This window comes from Bidens hawaiensis, unplaced genomic scaffold (genome assembly GCF_021521415.1).
Source record: "Bidens hawaiensis isolate Kalapana, Puna unplaced genomic scaffold, B.hawaiensis_p1.1 tig00034611_1, whole genome shotgun sequence".
Taxonomy (NCBI): Eukaryota; Viridiplantae; Streptophyta; class Magnoliopsida; order Asterales; family Asteraceae; genus Bidens; species Bidens hawaiensis.
This window is the reverse complement of record NW_027495983.1, coordinates 88850-109142: the sequence shown is the minus strand read 5'-3', so window position 1 is coordinate 109142 and position 20293 is coordinate 88850. Positions and strand designations below refer to the sequence as shown.

The 20293-nt window shown below is 44.9% G+C and overlaps 1 protein-coding gene across 1 annotated transcript; it reads right to left on the bottom strand.

The window, feature by feature from the left end:
* Positions 1–2256: 2256 nt before the first annotated feature.
* LOC143586331 (uncharacterized) lies at positions 2257–18927 on the bottom strand. Its single transcript, XM_077067899.1, has 6 exons — positions 18895–18927; positions 12814–12886; positions 12605–12698; positions 3537–3647; positions 3380–3443; positions 2257–2803 (listed from the first exon to the last, which is right to left on the bottom strand). Exons 1-6 carry the CDS (start codon positions 18925–18927, stop codon positions 2342–2344), a joined length of 837 nt encoding a protein of 278 aa, XP_076924014.1. The 3' UTR covers positions 2257–2341.
* Positions 18928–20293: the final 1366 nt, after the last annotated feature.

Genomic DNA, 20293 nt, shown 5'->3' with positions numbered 1-20293 from the left:
TAACTAAATCAAAGAGATTGGATGATAGTAGCAGAGAAAGAGAGCATAACCTCAATCTTGAATCTTCAATCTACTGCCTTCTGCAAGTAGCAAGTGAATAGAAAGAAAATTGTTGAATAAAAACTAAATAAATTACCCGATCTACCGGTAATTTAGGTCAGAACCGAAAAACCCGACATGACCGACCCTAAATAATTCGAACCCGGACCGACACTGATTTTACACATTGCAATCGGTCTTTAATTTCTAGTTTAATCGGCCTCAGGTCGGGTTCGGGTAGTAGACTAGAGATGGCAATGGGTCGGGTTTGGGTCGGGTATAGGTATTCCCAAACCCATACCCGGTTATTAAAGTCCAACCCAAACCCGTCGGGTATACCCGGCTCAAAACTCGTCGGGTTTTGACAAAATATAACTAACCGATTACAAAGATGGTTACCATAAAAATAAGAAATATTGGTTTTAAATAATCTCAACTATGCCCTATTGGTAAATAACAGTTCGAATTTTACACTTGTTTGCTGACAGTCCCAATTATTTGTGTATATGTTTTTAACGGGCCACGACTAACGGATGACTAACTCCATTAGTGATTTGCTGCCGTGGAACGCCTAGTTGTCAAAACTGCGTATGTGGCATCTTACTTGGAAACCACCACCACCAACATCCCTAAATCTCAATAAACCCATCTTTTTACCTCCACTAACTGCAACCCCATTACCTTTTCATTTCACGGCCGCCCACTTCCACCACCGGTCACCGCCGCCACACTAGACTTTTCGTCACCACCGCCGCTACAATAGATTTTTCGTGCCACCGCCGCCTCTCCTCCAAGCTTTCTTCTACGTGAGCACCTGCAACCTCCGTTAACCACTTATGCCGCCCTCCGTCGCCGCCGCCACTTGCAGCTTCTGTTATGCACCTCTGCAACCTCCTATTTTCTTGAATCAGTAAACCTCGGATGCATTTGATGGATATTTGAAACTTGAATTGATGAATGGATGGGGAGAGATGGTGGTGATACAGTGGTTGTCTGTTTGGATTTATGAATCGTGTCTGAGTTATGAATTTGAATCAATAAACATGGAATCGTACCTTTTGGCGTTTCGGTGGTGTATCGGAGAAATTTGGGGTTTGGTCAGCGGAACAAAACAAAGCAACGTTCCAGGAGGCTTTCGAAGAAAAGAAGCAATCGAGTTTCTCAATTATATCTGTTTGTTTTTCCAACAGTGTTGGCGGGGGCTATGGTTTGGTGGCGGCGGGTGGTGGTGGTTGTGGGTAAATTGCAGGAGAGAGAGAGAGCATTCTTATACAAAGCCAGTTAAGTTGCCACATAAGCAATTTTGACAACAAGACGCGCCACATCAGCAAATCACTAACAGAGTTAGTCGTCCGTTAGTCGCGGCCCGTTAAAAATAAATACAACAATAGTTGGGACTCTTAGCAGGCAAGTGTAAAATTCAGACTGTTATTTACCAATAGAGCATAGTTGAGATTATTTAAAACCAATTTTCCTAAAAATAAATATCTCAAGTAATTAACATAAACAAGTTTCGACAGATAATATATTTGGCATATAGTATATATATACACAGTATAATAAGCTATATCGGGTACATCGGGTATATAATCGGGTAAATGGGTTTATGTTATCGGGTAATAAAGATTTTCTTTTGAATTTATAGAATTTTAATATTATCACACACATTTCAAACGGTACATATTTAAATTTTACATTCTCTTTAGAGTGAAATACAAATTGTAAGATTATAAATATTTTATTAATTCAGCGAACACACATAATTAAATATGTATCTATTATAAACATAGGTCACTAATTATTATACGATAATAGTTCGTAAATCATTATTTAACTAATTTAATAATTCGCTGTTTGATTTTAAACTTATTATAGATATTCAATAGTTTATATGTTTTTTTTTAAATCATAGTTAAAACTTTCTATATCTAATAGTAGCAAGCCTAGTCGAGTTGACAAGTGAGACATAGGCTCACGCTCTTTACTAAACGAGCCTCGTATAGACCAGAACTCATGTAAACTTGACTCGGTTTTAGTTTTTAACAAGCCTTACTCAAAATAACTCACAAACAACTCAGCTCGTTTACACCCCAATTTATACCATAAAATCAACCGAAAAGTTCTAGCTACCATGTCAGCGCGCGCACACGAAAAAAACAATAAAAAAAAACTAAAAAATTCTTCACTGAGTATTTACATTTTTTTGCAACAAAATCAAGATTTAACACCTACATGTCTCTACCTAAGTCAGCATCTACAATAATATCATTAGTTCATTACTAGGATACATACAATCACACATTCATCCTTCTTCACCATAATCTTCCTCATCTTCATCCACCCTGCTGCTGTTTAAACTCGCAAGTTTGACCGGGTCAATCCCCATTTTCTCCACTTCCGCTAACGACCAACCGGGATACTTGTCGGGCTTCATCTCAACGGTTGGCACAATGGGCGTGTTTCCATTTTCGTCCAAGTCAACGTTGAGGTCAAAGTTTCTGACTTTGACTTTGACTTTGACCATGTTTTCGGTCTTTTCATCTGGTAACTTAATAATATTTTCTTTCGAACCAGCGTCTTGTATTGAAACATGCGCAGATTTTGGCTTTGGTTCGTTGGTGATAACGGGATTTATTTCATGTTTTTCGTGATTAAACGCTGCTGCTGCGTTTGCTTCCTTTTCTGCCCGACTAGGTCTGCCTCCACCCCTGCCCCTACCCCGACCCCTTCCTCTACCACTCCCGCTTGCATGATGAATCTCTGGCTGATAAAACAAAAACAAAAAAAATTATAATTAGATCAAACTGCGAAGTTTTGTTTTTCATTCAAACGAGGTAACAATACCCGTTGCATGCCAGGAAAAAAAAAAAAAAACCATGACGCGAACTTGGTCGATATCAGTTAGGTTTGTTATGACACCGACACTAAATCAATGCTAGGTTTGTTATGGTAACGACACTAAACCCAAAAACTTAAATTAGCAAGCGCTGAGAATAGTATCGGCACACGTATAGCGTATTGATCCGTTATGGTACCACCACTAAACTGAAAAATAACATAGTGAACGCCCAGAATAGTAATGGCACTCGCATAGCTTATGATACAAAAATAACAATTCAAAACTCGTTTATTCTGCGAGTCGATGGGAATTCAGTCGGTATCAGTTAGGTTCGTTGCGGTTCCAGAACTAAACTAAAAAAATAATTTCCTCAAATTAACTATTTAAATTAAAAAAAAAATCATATTTAAAAAAAAAACTGATAAAATATTCTTAAATCTTATGTATAATAAGGTATTTAGTTATTTACCAGCCAATGATAAATGGCTATAAAAAAATTACCTGTTTATCCTTTTTCGAGTCTTCAATTTCATCACCGTCGTTATGGTCACCGTCAACAACTTTCCTAACAATATCAAAGCAATATCATCAGTTCGTCATATGTTAAAAAAAAATTTTGTTTAAAGATATGAATTTGTTAAATAAAAATTAATCAAACCTTCGTTTAGGTGCAGATTCCCCTGCAGCATCAGAACCGCCTAAATCAGGAACCTTACCAACAGTGTCTCGTAGGAAGTCGAACACGTTAAAGCTCTGAACACACTGCTTTCTGAAAAAAAATTATGTATATTAAACAACCGTAAAAATGATGTTATGACCACTTAATGCAGGGTCGGGTACTGAAGAAACACTAATCGACCCCGGGCAGATTACGGATAATCTGAGGGTTAAATAGATGTTTCCCACGAGAAGTTAGATCCGGCAAAGATGGTTCTTCTGATAACCTGCAAAACAGACACCGTGAGCTCGTCACTGAGAAAGGGGTACCTCCTTGTGACCACCCTCCGGCGTGAGAATCAGACTAGATTGCTCTTGAATATAAGTGTATATTAAGAGATTGCTAGAGCAGATATCAGGTATAAGATATAAGATACAAGATAAGATAAGATGATCATACCATTTGGGGTATTTATAGCCGAAGGTAGGTTTCCAAGAAGGTATAGCCGGCTGAATAGTATTCCTGTTCTACCAACTGTGGCCAACGCACGTGCCATGCTGGTAGTTGGTGGGTAGGCAGCGGCTGACAGTGACCAGGCCTACTGTGTACTATTCCTTTTCCACCAACTGCAGGCTATGCACGTGGTATGACAGGAGTTGGTGAGTAGGCAGCGGCTAATAGTGACATACAGTACAAGAGCATGCTGCTCGCCATACTGTTGTCAATGAGCTGTCGTATCTCTGGTCAGATCTTTTGCCCATACCTCGTCAGGTACAGTACAAAAGATCCTCCAGTATCGTACGGACTGGCTCATTTGGGCGGGAGTATTCCCCCTCCCGCCTTTGTGCGGGATTGTTCCCGGCTTTGCTCATTCCTTCTTCAGGTGACATTACTGAATTATTTTGAGAGCTAAGTGCCTTGTGCGTGTAGCCTTGCTGCGCGGGTAGCCTTCCCTGATGGCTTGTATCCGCAGCTGCGGGAACAGGCGGAGTACTTCACCATTGGGAGGCATTTCCTGCGGGAACAGCTTGCGTACTGCGCGTAAGGACGTCACGTCTCTGAGCATGGTGGGTCCTGCGGATCCAGTTGGTTTCCGCGCAGACGTCTCTCTTCAAGGTGAGTCCTGCGGGTCCAACTGGGCTCTGCTGGGACCTACCTCTTCAAGTCCCCCCAGTCCAATGTTCTTCTCATGAATGTTTAATAAGTGAGGTGAACTTTTGGACTTAAGCAAAGGGTTTTGAAAAGGGTTTAGTTTTAAGGTTTTCCATGGGGATTCTTCCCGCGGAAGTCCTAATGTCACTTGCAGAAATTCCCGACTTTCCTGCTTGATCTTTGGGTATGATGCGGGTAGGTATGTAACCTCCTCGCAAGTCAGGAGCGTTGAGTCCCACTTGTGTAGATTCTCCATGAGGTTTTGGTAGTTTTGAACATAGTGATCAATTATGTTAAAACCACCAATTCCATCTTGGAGCTTCAAACAATGTAGTTCTCGACGTTCCCGCTATGCGGGGATGTTATTCCCGTTTCCGCAAGCATTGCCCAGAAGATCCTTCTTGGTTTCAATTCCCTGCGGAGAGCTAGGTATGTGAAGGGTTTTGCCTTGACACTGTACCCGCACTCGTCTTACGGTTACTTTACTTCCAAGGTATTCCTGGCGTCAATTCCCTGCGGGTGCTCAGTATGTGAAGGGTTTTGCCTTGACACTGTACCCGCACCCGTCTTATGGTTACTTGGTTGCCGAGGTATTATTGGCTTCAATTCCCTGCAGGTGCTAAGTATGTGAAGGGTTTTGCCTTAACACTGTACTCGCACCTGTCTTATAGTTACTTGGTTGCCAAGGTAAGGGGTATATTCCCGCTTACTTTTGATTCTTTTTGAAATTTTGAAATTTGAAGAGTTGGTGAAAGGATAAGAACAGTCCAAACTGTTGAAACGTCGTCCGACGGTTTCTTCTGACTGTGTCAGGACGTGCAGGAAGTTATGGCGACGTGACAGTACATGGTCATTCCAGATGCTTTTTCAGGCGCGTGGGCGCGATTTTTCGGGCGCGTGGCCGCGAAATTAATGGCACGCGTCCTTTCAACAGCTGTTGCCAGCTTGCTCTTTGCCACATGTCATAGTTTCATTGCACCTGCGATTTCTCTCTCTTCCGCATTAAATTCATCGCATTAATTGCGATGAGTATATAAAGGGGGAGAGGGTTCTTTGCAATCCACACTTTCACTTCTCTTCATCTTCTTAAACGATTTTCGGCGAATACTCACTATTCCGTCGAGCATTCTTCTGAAATCGTTTCTGTACATCCAAACATGTCTTTTGCCGAGGAGTATGACGTGTTCGTCGAGAATCCGTCGTCCACTTCCGATAGGAACGACAAGAGCACTGCTGGCGAGTGCCAGTGCGCTCTTCCGGCCGACCTCTATCGGTACGTCGTCCGGAAGTTCATGCTCGAGCCGTTCGAGCCTGAGTTTCCAGAGCCACACCAGACGGTGTACGATGCCCCCAAGGGCAAGATAAGGGTGTACGCTGCATTCTTCGTCTATGGGAATCTCAGGTTCCCATTGACGAAGTTTGTATACCGTGTCTTGGAGAGGCACGGTGTGCATCTGACGGAGGTACACTCGATGGCGATCGCCAAGATCCGCCACTTTGAGTGGGTGTGCCTCATTCTGGGCGTGGAGCCCCATGTCGACCGCCTAATGACCTTCTATTCTTGGAGGTGCATCCAGGGGTGGTATACCTTGGTCAATCGGATCAAGGGGTTGAAGATCTGCGCAACCGAGCGCAGTCTTCGTTCGTGGAAGCGGGAGTTCTTTTATATCCCCGCTCGCGTCGTCCCGATAGCGATGACGTTTAAGAATGGGAGAGCACTCCCCGCCCTTCACGCCCCAAACTACCAGGAGGCGGAATGGTTCGCCAAGATCTCCCGGATCCAGACTCCGGTGTACCGCTTTGCGGAGTCTGGGATGGTGATGCTTGGGATGAGCCGGGTGTGGAAGGAGGCGTCCCAGATTCCCATCGTCCTCGAATACGGTTTGAACTCTGTCCCTTACGGTATGCTCTGTCTTCTTTGTTGATATAGGTTTTTCTTCTAACTGTTTCTTTTTTATTTCAGAGGGGAACGACTTGCAGTCTCTCCTGCAGCCGCGGGAGAGTGATGGTCCCGCTCGGATGGGTACTCGTGCTCTAGATGAGAACGAGTTGCCCATCCTTGAACAGACGGCGGATCGGTTCGTGGAGGTCTACCCGCCAGGCCACGAGATCCTGAGCGCCAGGCGGCCAGGTAAGGAGTTATTCAACCCTCGACCTCTCAATGATGAAACCTCTGCTGGAATTCCTCTAATCTTGTCTTCTGATGAGGAATCCGCAGATGGTCCTCCGTTGGTGCGGAAAAAGAAGGCTGCCGGCGGGAAGGGGGAGGCGAAGGTTGCCTCCACTGCCGATCCAGTGCATCGGTCTGATTCAGAGACCGAAAGCGAGGAGGTGGCGGGGAACCCTGGTGGTGATAAGACCACTGCTCCGGAGGCTGAGACGACCGTCACCTCCGAGCAGCCCAGGACAACTACGGTGATCGGCGTGAAGAGGCCGGCTCCATCGGGTTCGTCCCCGCCTGTTCGCACTTTTAGGCTCAAGAAAACCCGTAAGTACAAACTTCCTTTACTTTTTAACTTCATATCTTTCCGCCAATATACTTATATCTTCTTTGTACAGGCGTGGATGCTGCCGCATTCCAGGGTGGAGCGGGGAGGAGCACCTCCGGACCCATGACGGTAGGCTTGGTCAACCTACCTGAGGCGGTGACCCAGGCGACTGTGCCTACTTCAGTTGGTTCAGTTGCTCACCCAGTTGAGCCAACTGTTCCAACTGTGATGACATCTCCGCCGGCTGTCAGTGCCATATTTACTGAATCTTTCACTGAGCCGGCGGTGACTATTTCTGCGGGCTCTTCCGCAGCGGCGACCACGGTTGTGAGTTCACCTCCGGTGAGTTCACCTCCGTTGGTTTCTACCGCGGCGGCCTCCATGCCTCCTCCGACGTCGGCAACTACAGCCGATCCTTCAGGTATGCTTGGGGCTTCTCGCCAACCTCTGCCTCCTTCCCATCTGCCTGACCTCTTGGATGGATTTCCCTTGGGTTCAGATGTGGGTTTGGCGGCTATCGGCCTGTTGTCGACCCTACAGGTGTGTAGGGTTCTTTTGGCCCTTTTTTATATATATATATATATCATCTTTTCCTAACTGCTTTTTGTTTTTTGCAGTGTCGGATTCCAATGAAGTGTATGTTCCACGATGGAACATCCGCCGAGGAACAACCCTTCGCACGCCTGTGGAGTGCGTGAAGTGGGCTCGTCACGCAGCTCCCAGTGGTGCGTTGGGGGAAGCAATGGCTAGCTACCAGGAGGGTAGGCTAACCAACGAGCTTCGGATTCTCCTGGCCCGGATGCAGCCGCGCTTCGAGCTGCTCTGTCGTGAAAACGACAAGTTAAAAGCAGCTCGTATTCAAGAAGTAGCTCAGGCGCGGGCTGTCCGGGAAGAGAACAAGAGGCTTACCGCAGTGGCTGCGGAAAAGGAGAAGGCCTTCAAGGCCCTCGAGGTTGAAGTTCAGGCCCGGCTCGAGGCCCGTTCCAAGGCTGCCCAAGCTGTTAACGAACAGCTTCGGCTGGCTAAGGAAACTGCACGGAACGCAACTGAGAGGGCCACCAAGGCTGAAGCTGTTGCTGAGCCTCTACGCCTCGAGAATGAGGAACTAAAAGCCAAACTAGAAGCGCTCCAACAGGCTCATGATGCCTTGGCGATGGAAGACGCCAAGAAGCTCCAAGAGATCTTGGACTAGAGGGGGGTGCTTGACCACACTGAGCGGAAGCTAAAGGGCGTTGAAGAGGCTGCGGCTAAAGAAGTGTTGCTTGCCAACCTCAACAAAAGTGAAGCCGAACGCGTCCGTAACCAAGCTCAAGCTGCCCTCCAGGAGGCTCTGGTTACCAAGGAATGGCTTCTTCGAGAAGCGTTGTCGCAGGTAAGCTTAGCTTCCTAATGTCTTCACGCTTTTCTTTGTAAATAGAAAAGGTTTTGATACTTGTATTTTTTCTTGTAGGTTGTGCATCGAGTCTTCACGGACACATCATACGACGATGCCATGAGCGCAGCCCTCAACGCTTCTCACGAGGATGGGGAAAAGGCCGGCTTCCTGCTTGGTCTAGGGTTCGTTGAGAAAGGCATCCCGCCTTCCAACTTCCCTTTATATGATGTTGATACTGAAGCTGTATATGACCAAGCAGTGAATCAGTATGCCGCCTTCCCGCATCCGGTGGTGGAGAAGGTGAACGAAGTTGCTGCTGCTGATGATGGGCTAGCCATTCTAAAGACCTTCCTTGAACCGCCACACTCTACTGATGGTGCTGGTCCAAGTGGAAGTGGTCCTGAAGCTTGATCCTGAAGATCCCTTTCCACCATTAGAGTAGATTTTTATTTTTGTATAGCTTCTTTTGTATGCGGGTATGTACCCAGCAATCTTTGTAATATTTGAATTTCGATGGAATAAAGATTATTTGCCAATCCCTTGCCTTGTTTATTTCACGCATATTCTGATTTAACTTAGCAATTTCTTTAGTACTTAGATAAGTTAACTTTTCAACGTGGTAGATAATAAGTTAAAGTTTTGCGTACTCTTTCATGATTGTGCGGATAAGACCGTCACTTGCACTTAGTAGGATGGCTAAACTTTACCTATATCTGACCTGCGTGGAAGTTTTCCTCATCTTTTCCTTTGAAATTTTCTAAGTGTTTAGAATAAGTTAACCGTTCGACGCGCGGTTGTCAATAGGTTAGTTCGGTTTCCTCTTTCATGATTTGTGCGGTTAGGACCGGCACTTTCATTTAGTGGGATGACCAAAGTTTACCTATGACTGACCTACGTGAAGGTTTGCCGTTTTTTGGGTTTATGCGGGTTTTGCCGCCTTCCCCACGCAACGACTTTCCACGTAATTATGCGGTGAATACCGGCATATCAGTGTTGAATAAATTAACCGTTCGACGCGCGGTTGTTAATAGGTTAGTGTTCAGTTTCCTCTATCATGATTCGTGCGGATAGACCGGCACTTTCATTTAGCGGGATGACTGAACTTTACCTTCAACTGACATGCGCGAAGGTTTGCCGTTTTTTGGGTTTATGCGGGTTTTGCCGCCTTCCCCACGCAACGACTTTCTTTCACACTTATGTATGCGGTGAAGACCGGCATATACGTGTGGAAAGTTCATAAGTACAAATGTAAAATCATCAGCGTCAATGTGATAAGGAGAATCATTTCCATTAGAAGTGGCTCTGGGCCTTTTTCTTTACAAGTTTTGAATTGATCTACATGCACTGTGTAATTGAGCTCCCTTCCATGTTGTTGGGTTGGGAGTGTCATCGAGCCGATATGCACCTGGTTCGGGATCTCGTTGTTTACGCAGTTTGTAGTCTCCAACATTGAAGCTGCAGTTTTATTCGTGTTTTCCCAAACTGGGGTTCTGCACGCATCAGCCTGCTCAGCGTTCGTTACGCCACGAGGTGCGCGAGCGTCCCATCTCTGACAAATGCTTCGACGATGTCCTTTACGTCTGTGCATTCTTCAGTGTTGTGGCCTTTTGTCCTGTGAAAGTCACAGTATTTGCTCCGATCAGCATTGTAACGATGTCGGATTATTGGAGCCTTTGGCCATGGGAGCTCCTCAGTGGCGAATATCTCGGTGACGCTTTTGGTGAGTGGCGTCCATCTGGAGTTTTGGTTCGACTGTACGTTATCCCTTCCGCCCAACCGATGTTGCAAGCCGGATGAGGTGTCAAAGTTTACCCTTGACTGCCAAATACCTAGCTTCCGCTTTTTGTTTAGTCGGGCGGTAAGGACGTTGTCTTCTCTTGTTTTCTGAGTGTAGAGGTTTGTGCTCTGGGGGAGATCTCTACCCAGTTGCTTCTCCGTTTCCGCAAATCGTTTAGCTACTGTCATGATGGCATCCCATGTGGATGGCATGCCATCTCTACCCGTTAAGGTGCGAATGAGCTCTGGGTCGTTCGCGCCCTGGATGAAAGCAGCGCGAACAAGATCTTCGCTAATATTACCCAGACTTAGCTTCTTTGAGTTGAAGCGAGTGATGAAGTCTGGCAAAGATTCATCTTCATCTCGAATGCAATTGAGGATTGTCCATTGCTCTTCGGTATACTTTCTTTGTTGGCTGAAGTGTTGGCTAAACTTCTGCTGGAAGTCTTCCCAATCGTAGATGTGGTGGACCGGTAGACGATCGAACCACACTCTAGCTGCCCCCACAAGCGTCATTTGGAACATGTAACACCACGTAGGTTCCGTCCAACTACTGACGGTTGCCCCCGCTATGAACCTGTTCAAATGATCGTCTGGATCAGATATACCATCGTAAGTGCCGATGTTGGACATCTGTTTGGCACTTTTCGGGACGATTGCTTCCGCAATGTCCCTTGCAAATTTGGACGTTCCCGCCTTTGCAGCAGTTGGTGTAAATGTTTTGGAGAAGCCACGTGGGTTTCCGCCCGCGTTTTTTGGTTTGAAGGTTTCTCCAAAATGCCTTTTCGGTTGGGAGTCCGTTTCCTTACGCTTCCCTTTCGCCTTATGACGAGGGTTTGCGTCACTATCGGATTCCTCTGAATCATCATCCAAGTACTCTATGAATTCCTCAGGCTGTTGGAGTGAACGTAAGTGTTCATCCAACTCAGCTTGGAATTCTTTTTGACGTGCCTCCGCCCACGCTTTAACTTCAACGAGTGTTTGGCGGGGGAGCCTCGTTCCTTGTCTCTCTAACTGGGTATCGGTGAATCCCAGTGAGAGATTATTTACTGCACTTGCCCCAGCTTGGGTAACTGGGGTAGTGTTCGTAAAATTTACTGCACTTACCCCGGCTTGGGTAACCGGGGTAGTGTTCGTAAAAACTGTGTAGTCGTCGGTATTCCCCCCAGTAGCTGGGGTTGTGGTTACCGGAGTTTCTTTAACCATTTTTCCAGAAGTTTTGAGAAAACTGAAAAAGAATTAAGTTCTAGCTTTTATGCACGGATGGCGCCAATGAAGAAACACTAATCGACCCCGGGCAGATTACGGATAATCTGGGGGTTAAATAGATGTTTCCCACGAGAAGTTAGATCCGGCAAAGATGGTTCTTCTGATAACCTGCAAAACAGACACCGTGAGCTCGTCACTGAGAAGGGGGGGTACCTCCTTGTGACCACCCTCCGGCGTGAGAATCAGACTAGATTGCTCTTGAATATAAGTGTATATTAAGAGATTGCTAGAGCAGATATCAGGTATAAGATATAAGATACAAGATAAGATAAGATGATCATACCATTTGGGGTATTTATAGCCGAATGTAGGTTTCCAAGAAGGTATAGCCGGCTGAATAGTATTCCTGTTCTACCAACTGTGGCCTACGCACGTGCCTTGCTGGTAGTTGGTGGGTAGGCAGCGGCTGACCGTGACCAGGCCTACTGTGTACTATTCCTTTTCCACCAACTGCAGGCTATGCACGTGGTATGACAGGAGTTGGCAGCGGCTAATAGTGACATACAGTACAAGAGCATGCTGCTCGCCATACTGTTGTCAATGAGCTGTCGTATCTCTGGTCAGATCTTTTGCCCATACCTCGTCAGGTACAGTACAAAAGATCCTCCAGTATCATACGGACTGGCTCATTTGGGCGGGAGTATTCCCCCTCCCGCCTTTGTGCGGGATTGTTCCCGGCTTTGCTCATTCCTTCTTCAGGTGACATTACTTTATTTTGAGAGCTAAGTGCCTTGTGCGTGTAGCCTTGCTGCGCGGGTGGCCTTCCCTGATGGCTTGTATCCGCAGCTGCGGGAACAGGCGGAGTACTTCACCATTGGGAGGCATTTCCTGCGGGAACAGCTTGCGTACTGCGCGTAAGGACGTCACGTCTATGAGCATGGTGGATCCTGCGGATCCAGTTGGTTTCCGCGCAGACGTCTCTCTTCAAGGTGAGTCCTGCGGGTCCAACTGGGCTCTGCTGGGACCTACCTCTTCAGGTACTTATGTACGGTTTACAGTTTACTTACAAGTGCATAGAGTTCAAAGTTTTTGCTCCTCTTTGAAGAGTGACTTCATACGTTCGGTCACAGAGATCTTGTAGAAATAGTTCCAGAGCTTTTGCTGCAAAAAAAAAAAAAAAAAAAAAAAAAGTCCGCATACTTCGTTTATCAAATCGACCATATTTTGATGTTTAATTATCTAAACTGTAGTTACTAGTTAACGGACCGTTACTTACATACTAGAAGAGGGACAGCCATGGCAATCTTCCCGACATCCTCGTCAGATTGCATTATCTTTTTAATTCGAGCCTGTTTAAGAAAATAACAATCACATAACGTATTTGTAGCATCGAACGATGTAACCAATAATGAGAAATGAATATGCACGTAAAGATTTAATGTAACTGTAGAAACATGAAATGAATCTGACCTGATCCATGACGATGTTCCCCGGTCTTCGAGATGAACAAACCACGACTCGATCTTCTTCTCCGGTAGCTTGAGATCTAACCAAATCTCGGATCGTCTTCTCCGCTCAGATCTGCAATGGCTTTTGGGGGGTGTGGAGGTGACTGCTAAGAAATCTCGAGGATCTCTTGTTTATAGACACAAAAATGGTTATGGTGGTGGCTCTTATTGAGAACAACAATCCTTAATAAGGAGGTGGAGACCACCTTATATAGGGAGCCTCAAGGCCACCATCATGGTACCCTAATGGGCCTAGCCCAGTTAGGGTTACCTCCACAAAACCCCCTCAGCTCAATAATATTGTATTAGTCCATAAAATAAAATAAGCCAAACATAATAAATTAAGGTCGTAAGCCGGGTTTAGTACCATACCCCTACAAGCCCCCCAAGTCCAGTGTTGCTCCTAGGCGTCCAAGCGTTTAGGTGGAGCGCTGGACTTCATAAGGTGTGTTAGGATATGAGGCGGTTTTTTCCCCTTTCTTCGGCCTTGTCTTTATTGTCTTTGAGTTTTGAGAGGTTTTCTCCATGATGGTGACATGTTGTGATCCTTATGATAATGATGGTGCACTGGCATGAATAGGATATAGCACGCATCATAACAATAGTGGCACGGGGCCTGATAAAAGATAGAGTGCGCATCTCGATAATAATGTAATGCAACTTGCGCGCGAGGCAGCTTACGAGCTATGAAAATAATGAAGCTTGCGCGCGAGGCAACTTACGAGCTATAAAATAATGAAGCATGCGCGAGTTGCGGCTTATGAGCTATAATATGATGATAATGATTGGCCCATAAGGGCCTCTTCTACGCATGATGACTATCCCGGCTTGTCTTCAAAATAATAATTGAGGCACAAACGGCCAAATAATAATAATAATGTCATAGGTGCTTGCGCGACTCGTAGCCGAGCCTGCAAAAACATATAAACTAACAGTGGATGTATTACAAGGTTCCCATCCTCGGGCAAATTATGAGGTGTGCCCAACCTACGTTGGCGCGTGGCCGTTTGGGATATTATTAGGCTCCCGACCTTTATGTTTGGCGTGTGGCCATGTGGGATATTATTAGGCTCCCGACCTTTATGTTTGGCGCGTGGCCTTTTGGGATATTATTAGGCTCCTGACCTTTATGTTTGGCGCGTAGCCGTATGGGTTTATGAGGATTCCCAACCTTTAAGTTTGGCGCTATAGCCGTATGGGTTTATGAGGATTCCCAACATTTAAGTTTGGCGCGTGGCCGTATGGGTTTATGAGGATTCCCAACCTTTAAGTATGGCGCGTAGCCGTATGGGTTTATGAGGATTCCCAACCTTTAAGTATGGCGCGTAGCTGTATGGGTCTATGAGGATTCCCAAACCTATGTATTCGGAGCGTAGCCGTGTGTTCTGCATTAATATAAGCACAATTTTTGTGCCATTTCATGTAAATCTTATATGCTCATACTTTTCGTTTTGTTTTATTTTGATTGTTAAACCAAAATCAATATAGGCAAAAAGTTTGAGGTTTTGTAAAAACTTGTGAAGTAATTCACTTACTTGAGGAATTTGTAACCAAGCATGTGCTATTGTTAGCGTTCTGGGATTTGGCCGCGAGGATTCCACGCTTCCGACAAGAGTGTTCCGTGCCTCTGACGCGAGAATTGTTTTCGCTTTGCCATGAGAGTTCCACGCCTCTAACGCAAGTGTTCCGCGCCTCTGACGCGAGACTTCTTTCAGATCGCGGAAGGTTTCCTTGTTATACTTGTAGAGGGGGGTAAATGTCAACAGCTTAAATCCTTATTTTGTTATCATAATAAATATGACTCAAGAGTTGAGGGGGCTGTTTTGAAAATTTGGAAATAAATTCCTCCATCAAGACTTTGTTGTCATATGACATGTGATGATACTGACAATGCCTACGTTGCACTACTGACATGCTATAATATTATTTATTTAGCTAACTGTTTCTTGTTCGAAGACCCACAAATTTGTAAGGGATGCCGTGTCGGAGCAGAATAAGACCTCCGCCCCAGTTTGTCGATTTTAAAAAGTTGCGTTGCGAAGATGTATGCGTTATTTAGTGATCGGTGTTGGTCTAACGGAGTGTTGATCTGCGGTGCACGCATGCATGGAGGCGGAGTGGTGATCCAAGGTCGCGTATGCATGGCGGCGGAGTGGTGATCCGCGGGCGCGCATGCATAGCGGCTGAAAGTTGAGCGCGCATGCATGGCGGGAGTTGAGCGCGCATGCATGGCGGGAGTTAAGCGCGCATGCATGGCGAAGGGTTGCGTGCGCATGCATGGCGTTAGAGTCTTGACCCTCAGCACTGCGCATGCATGGCGTCTGGGTGTTCCTCCGATGCGGCGCATGCATGGCCGGGAGAGTTCGTCCGCAGCGCACTTGTATGGCGTCGGAGTGGTGATCCGTGAGTGCGCATGCATGGCGGCGGAGTGTTGGTCCGCGGGCTCATGCATGGCGGTGTGTTGTGAAAATGAGTAAAGGACTTAGAATATATTTTCTTGCATGGCTCTAACTGTGGAGGTGGTGTGGTATTTATAGTATTAGGGTTTCCAATGATTGGGCTCAGACCCAATTAGGGCCTTTTTGGCCTCCTCCTATTGCTTCACGCCACGTGTACTTAGGACACCTGGTGCTTTTTCATTGATTATTCTCTGACCAAGGTATTTCACCTGACCCATGTACCATCACGCGGTAGCACATGGGCTTTGCTGAGTTGTCCACCCTTCATTGGCAGCTGTCAACATCAGCACATTCTTTATTCCTTAAAAGATACCTTCTGGAAGGTTGTCTGATGAGTACAATCATGGTTGTCCTTATCCTGATTTGGATTAGACTATTGTCTCATTTGTTGTGTGTCGCTTACGCGCGGCCTTTATGCGCCTATCAAGAGGATGCGCAAGGTCTTCTCTATTCTCACACTAAATGTATGTGTTGTGTGCATGTGATATGCGCCACGCGCAGATGTTTCATATTATTGGGCTAAGGCCCTGACGTTTTAGAGTTAAAACTCGTCAACGCGTCTGAGCTTGGAGCTCGCGCATGTATGTTTTACTTCGTTTTATTTTTAGTTTGATGTCAATACCATGTTGTCATATTGCTCAAAATTAATAAAAGGAAGTATGAAACATGTATGCAAAAGGTAATAGAACGCATATTAGTTTGGTGAGGGGAGTCCATATTCTTGGTAAAGGTCTGTTAGGCTCTCCACCGCCTTCCTTCTTGTCACCTTCGCGATTAAGAATGTCTTTTTGGGGTTGGGCGCGCATGCATGGCGGGAGTTGAGCGCGCATGCATGGCGGGAGTTGTTTCGCAGGGCGCCTGTTCATAACGGCGGAATACATCATCCGAGGCGGCGCGCATGCATGATGGCGGGTTGTTGATCCGCGGGGTTGCGCATGCAAGGCGTCAGAGTGTTCCTCCAATGCGGCTTCCTCGGAGGCGGCGCATGCATGGCGAGGAGTGTTCCTCCGATGTGACACATGCATGGCGGCGGAGTGGTGATCCGCGGGCGCGCATGCATAGTGGCTGAAAGTTGAGCGCGCATGCATGGTGGAGAGTTGAGTGCGCATGCACGGCGAAGAGTTGAATGCACATGCATGGCGTTGGAATCTTTTATAGGTGGTGGAGTGTTGATCCGCGGCTGCACGCATGCATGGTGGTGCATCAGCCGCGACGCGCGGATGCATGGTGACGAAACCTTCCACGGGCGGTGGAGTGTTGATCCGCGGGTGCACGCATGCATGGCTGCGGAATCTTGATCCTCGGCAGTGCGCATGCATGGCGGCGGAGTGGTGACTCATGGGCGCACATGCATGGTGGCGAAGTCTTGATCTTCGGCACTGCGCATGCATGGAAGCGGAGACTTGATCTCCGGTGGCGCGTATGCATGGTAGCAGAATCTTGATCCTCCGCAGTGCCCTTGCATGGCGGCGGAGTGGTGACTCGCGGGCGCGCATGCATGCCGGTGAAGTCTTCTGCGCAAAACCAAAGGCATGGAGTTGTCTTCCGACCCACATGGTGGGTTTTTGCGGACGCGCATGCATAGCGGTGGAGTCTTCTGCGCCAAAGGCATGGAGTCGTCTTCCAACCCACATGTTGGTTTCCGCGGGAGCGCATGCATGGCGGCGGAGTGATGACTCGCGGGCGCGCATGCACGGCGTCGGGAGTCTTGTTCGCTTGATCTATAACCTAGATCTAGATCTGTAAACCAGATCTAGATAGATCTGTAAACCAGATCTAGATAGATCTGAAGCTCGGAGTGGAGAGAATTTAAAACCATCACAGATCCGGAGGCTTGACCGTCCGAATCAGGTAGTTTCTTTTTTGGATCTACAAATCATTTTCAGCTTCATTTTTGCACAGATCTGGAAGCATCTTTTAGATCTATGGATCTTTTTGAGCTTTAATAGAACAAATCTTGAAGCATTTTTCTGTAAACTTCCATATCTGGATTTTTCTTGGATGAACAGATCTGAGAACCGAGACGAAAATCGAAGGGTAGCTCGTTGCCGTCCCATGGATGGCGCCAATATAGAAACATGAAATGAATCTGACCTGATCCATGACGATGTTCCCCGGTCTTCGAGATGAACGAACCACGACTCGATCTTCTTCTCCGGTAGCTTGAGATCTAACCAAATCTCGGATCGTCTTCTCCGCTCAGATCTGCAATGGCTTTTGGGGGGTGTGGAGGTGACTACTAACAACAACCCTTAATAAGGAGGTGGAGACCTCCTTATATAGGGAGCCTCATGGCCACCATCATGGTACCCTAATAGGACTACCCAGTTAGGGTTACCTCCACAAAACCCCTTCAGCCCAATAATATTGTATTAGTCCATAAAATAAAATAAGTCAAACATAATAAATTAATGTCGTAAGCCGGGTTTAGTACCATACCCCTGCAGCAACATAACGGAAACAGAATAAACGTGTATATTCACATTTGGCTATTGTATCTAAAACCATGAAGGATTCAAAACCGACTTCTCTACAACTCAAGAAATACTTATCCATGGTTGTAAAAACCGACGATTAGTCGAGGACAAGTCGCTAATCGGTCCTCTGGATTCGATATGAATTTATACATTTTATCTTTTCGGGCCCACAAGTCAATCTTTCGCGATATACATTTAAGGTTCTATCTCCAAATGAGCATTGTTTTAATTATATGACTAAAAACAACATAAACAAATTAATCTCCAGATAAAGTCAAATCAAACTAATAAGTTACCGCATGCTTTGACAATAATAACATTCATCAAAAGAAACAAATAAACATGTCCCAAATTCGTGCATATTCCAACAATGATTCTCAATCACCCAAAAAACCAAATTCATGTTTTGGTTTTGTGTGCAATAAAAACGTACTGAGTTTTTAGATTTTCAATCTTTATATTAAGTAATTTATAAAAATTTAATAAATATGTAACTCAGATATATTAGCCCAAATGTATAATAATCAATTAGTTATCAGTTAACAAAATGAATTAGCCCCAAATTCATTCTTTTGTGCTAAAAAAAATTTCAGCCCAAATTCAAATGGCAAAACTGAAAGCGAACCGAAACCAAAATAACAAAACCGTACGCTTTTCAAAAATTCAAAAATCAAAAGTTTCAGTTTAAGCCCAAAACCGACCCAAACGAAACCGTGCACACCCTGACTCATGTAACCAAAAACAACATAAACACATTAATCTCCAGATAAAGTCAAATCAAATTAACAAGTTATTACATCATCCAATAATAACATTCATAAAAAAAAAAACATCATGTTCTAATTTTTGCATATTCCAACAACAATGATTCTCATAACCCAAAATTAATGTTTAAAAAAACAGAAGTACTTACCGCAGGGAAACGTGTATCTAGCTTCTTCCTCATATCAACATGTCTTTCTACCATTTGCCTTTGATACATTTGGTTTTCTGGCTCCAGAGGCTGTGAAATTTTTTAGTAGGGTTCAGCGCGTCGTACACGGAACCTCTTCAGCTTCTAGGTCCCAAAGCTTCGTTTTTAGCAGGATTGGCTTTGCTGTTCAAAAGGGGTTGCGGCGCAGCTTGTTGCCTGTTTGCCTGCCACTTTATTGTAATCGTTTTATAGTAAATTATATAAAACTTCGATTGTGATGGATTCATTATTAATAAAAAATAAATAAAAAGCCTAACTAAGATTTCCTAACCTTAAGAAAAAGAAAACCCTAGAATTTGTAAAAGAAAAACTAAAGATGCGAAAAAACAGAAAATAAAATAAAAAAAAAGGATATAAATAACAATAAATATTCCGAATTTATCGAGAATTTAGTGATCGTGAGCCTCAAATGACATGCAAGTCTTAGGAATCCATCCATATCATTGTACACGTGTGTTGTTATGTATTTAGGATGTTTGTTACTTGGAGGTTGTTGTACACCTTTGCCCCTCCAAAAGTTTATTTGGGTGATAATATTATTATTATATTTTACTAAATTAATGTAAATAAGGTTGTGGCTCAATGATTTACAAGTGAGAGCTATGGGATCAAATCTCACTATCACCAATTTATATAGGAGATATGAGGGATGACCCTGGCTTGTCAGGGTTCGAGTTCTGATCCCACCGGTTTTACCGGCTCCTCGTTGTCGTGCCGTTTGGCGGGCGTGGGGGTCGGGTTTAATCCGGTGAATCCCTCAACAGGTGGACCGCTAGGGGCTCCGTCCGTCCGGAGTAGTGGCCGGCTCGGGCTACCTTTAGCCAATGGGGGCCGCGTACGGGGTACCCGGCGTTACTTAGTTGGCCGTTCAAAAAAAAACTAAATTAATGTAAAAAAAAATTGTAAATTATTACTTTTGACTAAATATTTCTTATAACCGATTAAAAAGTAACTAGCTTACTCCTATCAATACTATATATAAAGCATGAGTTAGGGACCTCTTAAATTTTAAGAGGCACCAAACTCATTGCTTTATATACAACACCTAATGCACCAAAATTTTAAAAACTAGGGGTAATTAAGTCTTTACCTACAAATCTTATGTAAATTTAATTCTTTCAAAATATACTTACAATTTTGGTCTCTCAACTTCACTACCTTTTTTGTAAAGTTTAATAATAGTTACACATATGCCCCCTAATTCAAAACCAACTACCCCACGACTTTTTAACGGGCATAACTTTTTCACACGTTAATAATTTTTCAAAAAAATTACGTCATAAAAACGAGAATTTTATTCTCTTTAATTTGAGTATAATATTGTTATGGTTTTTAGTTT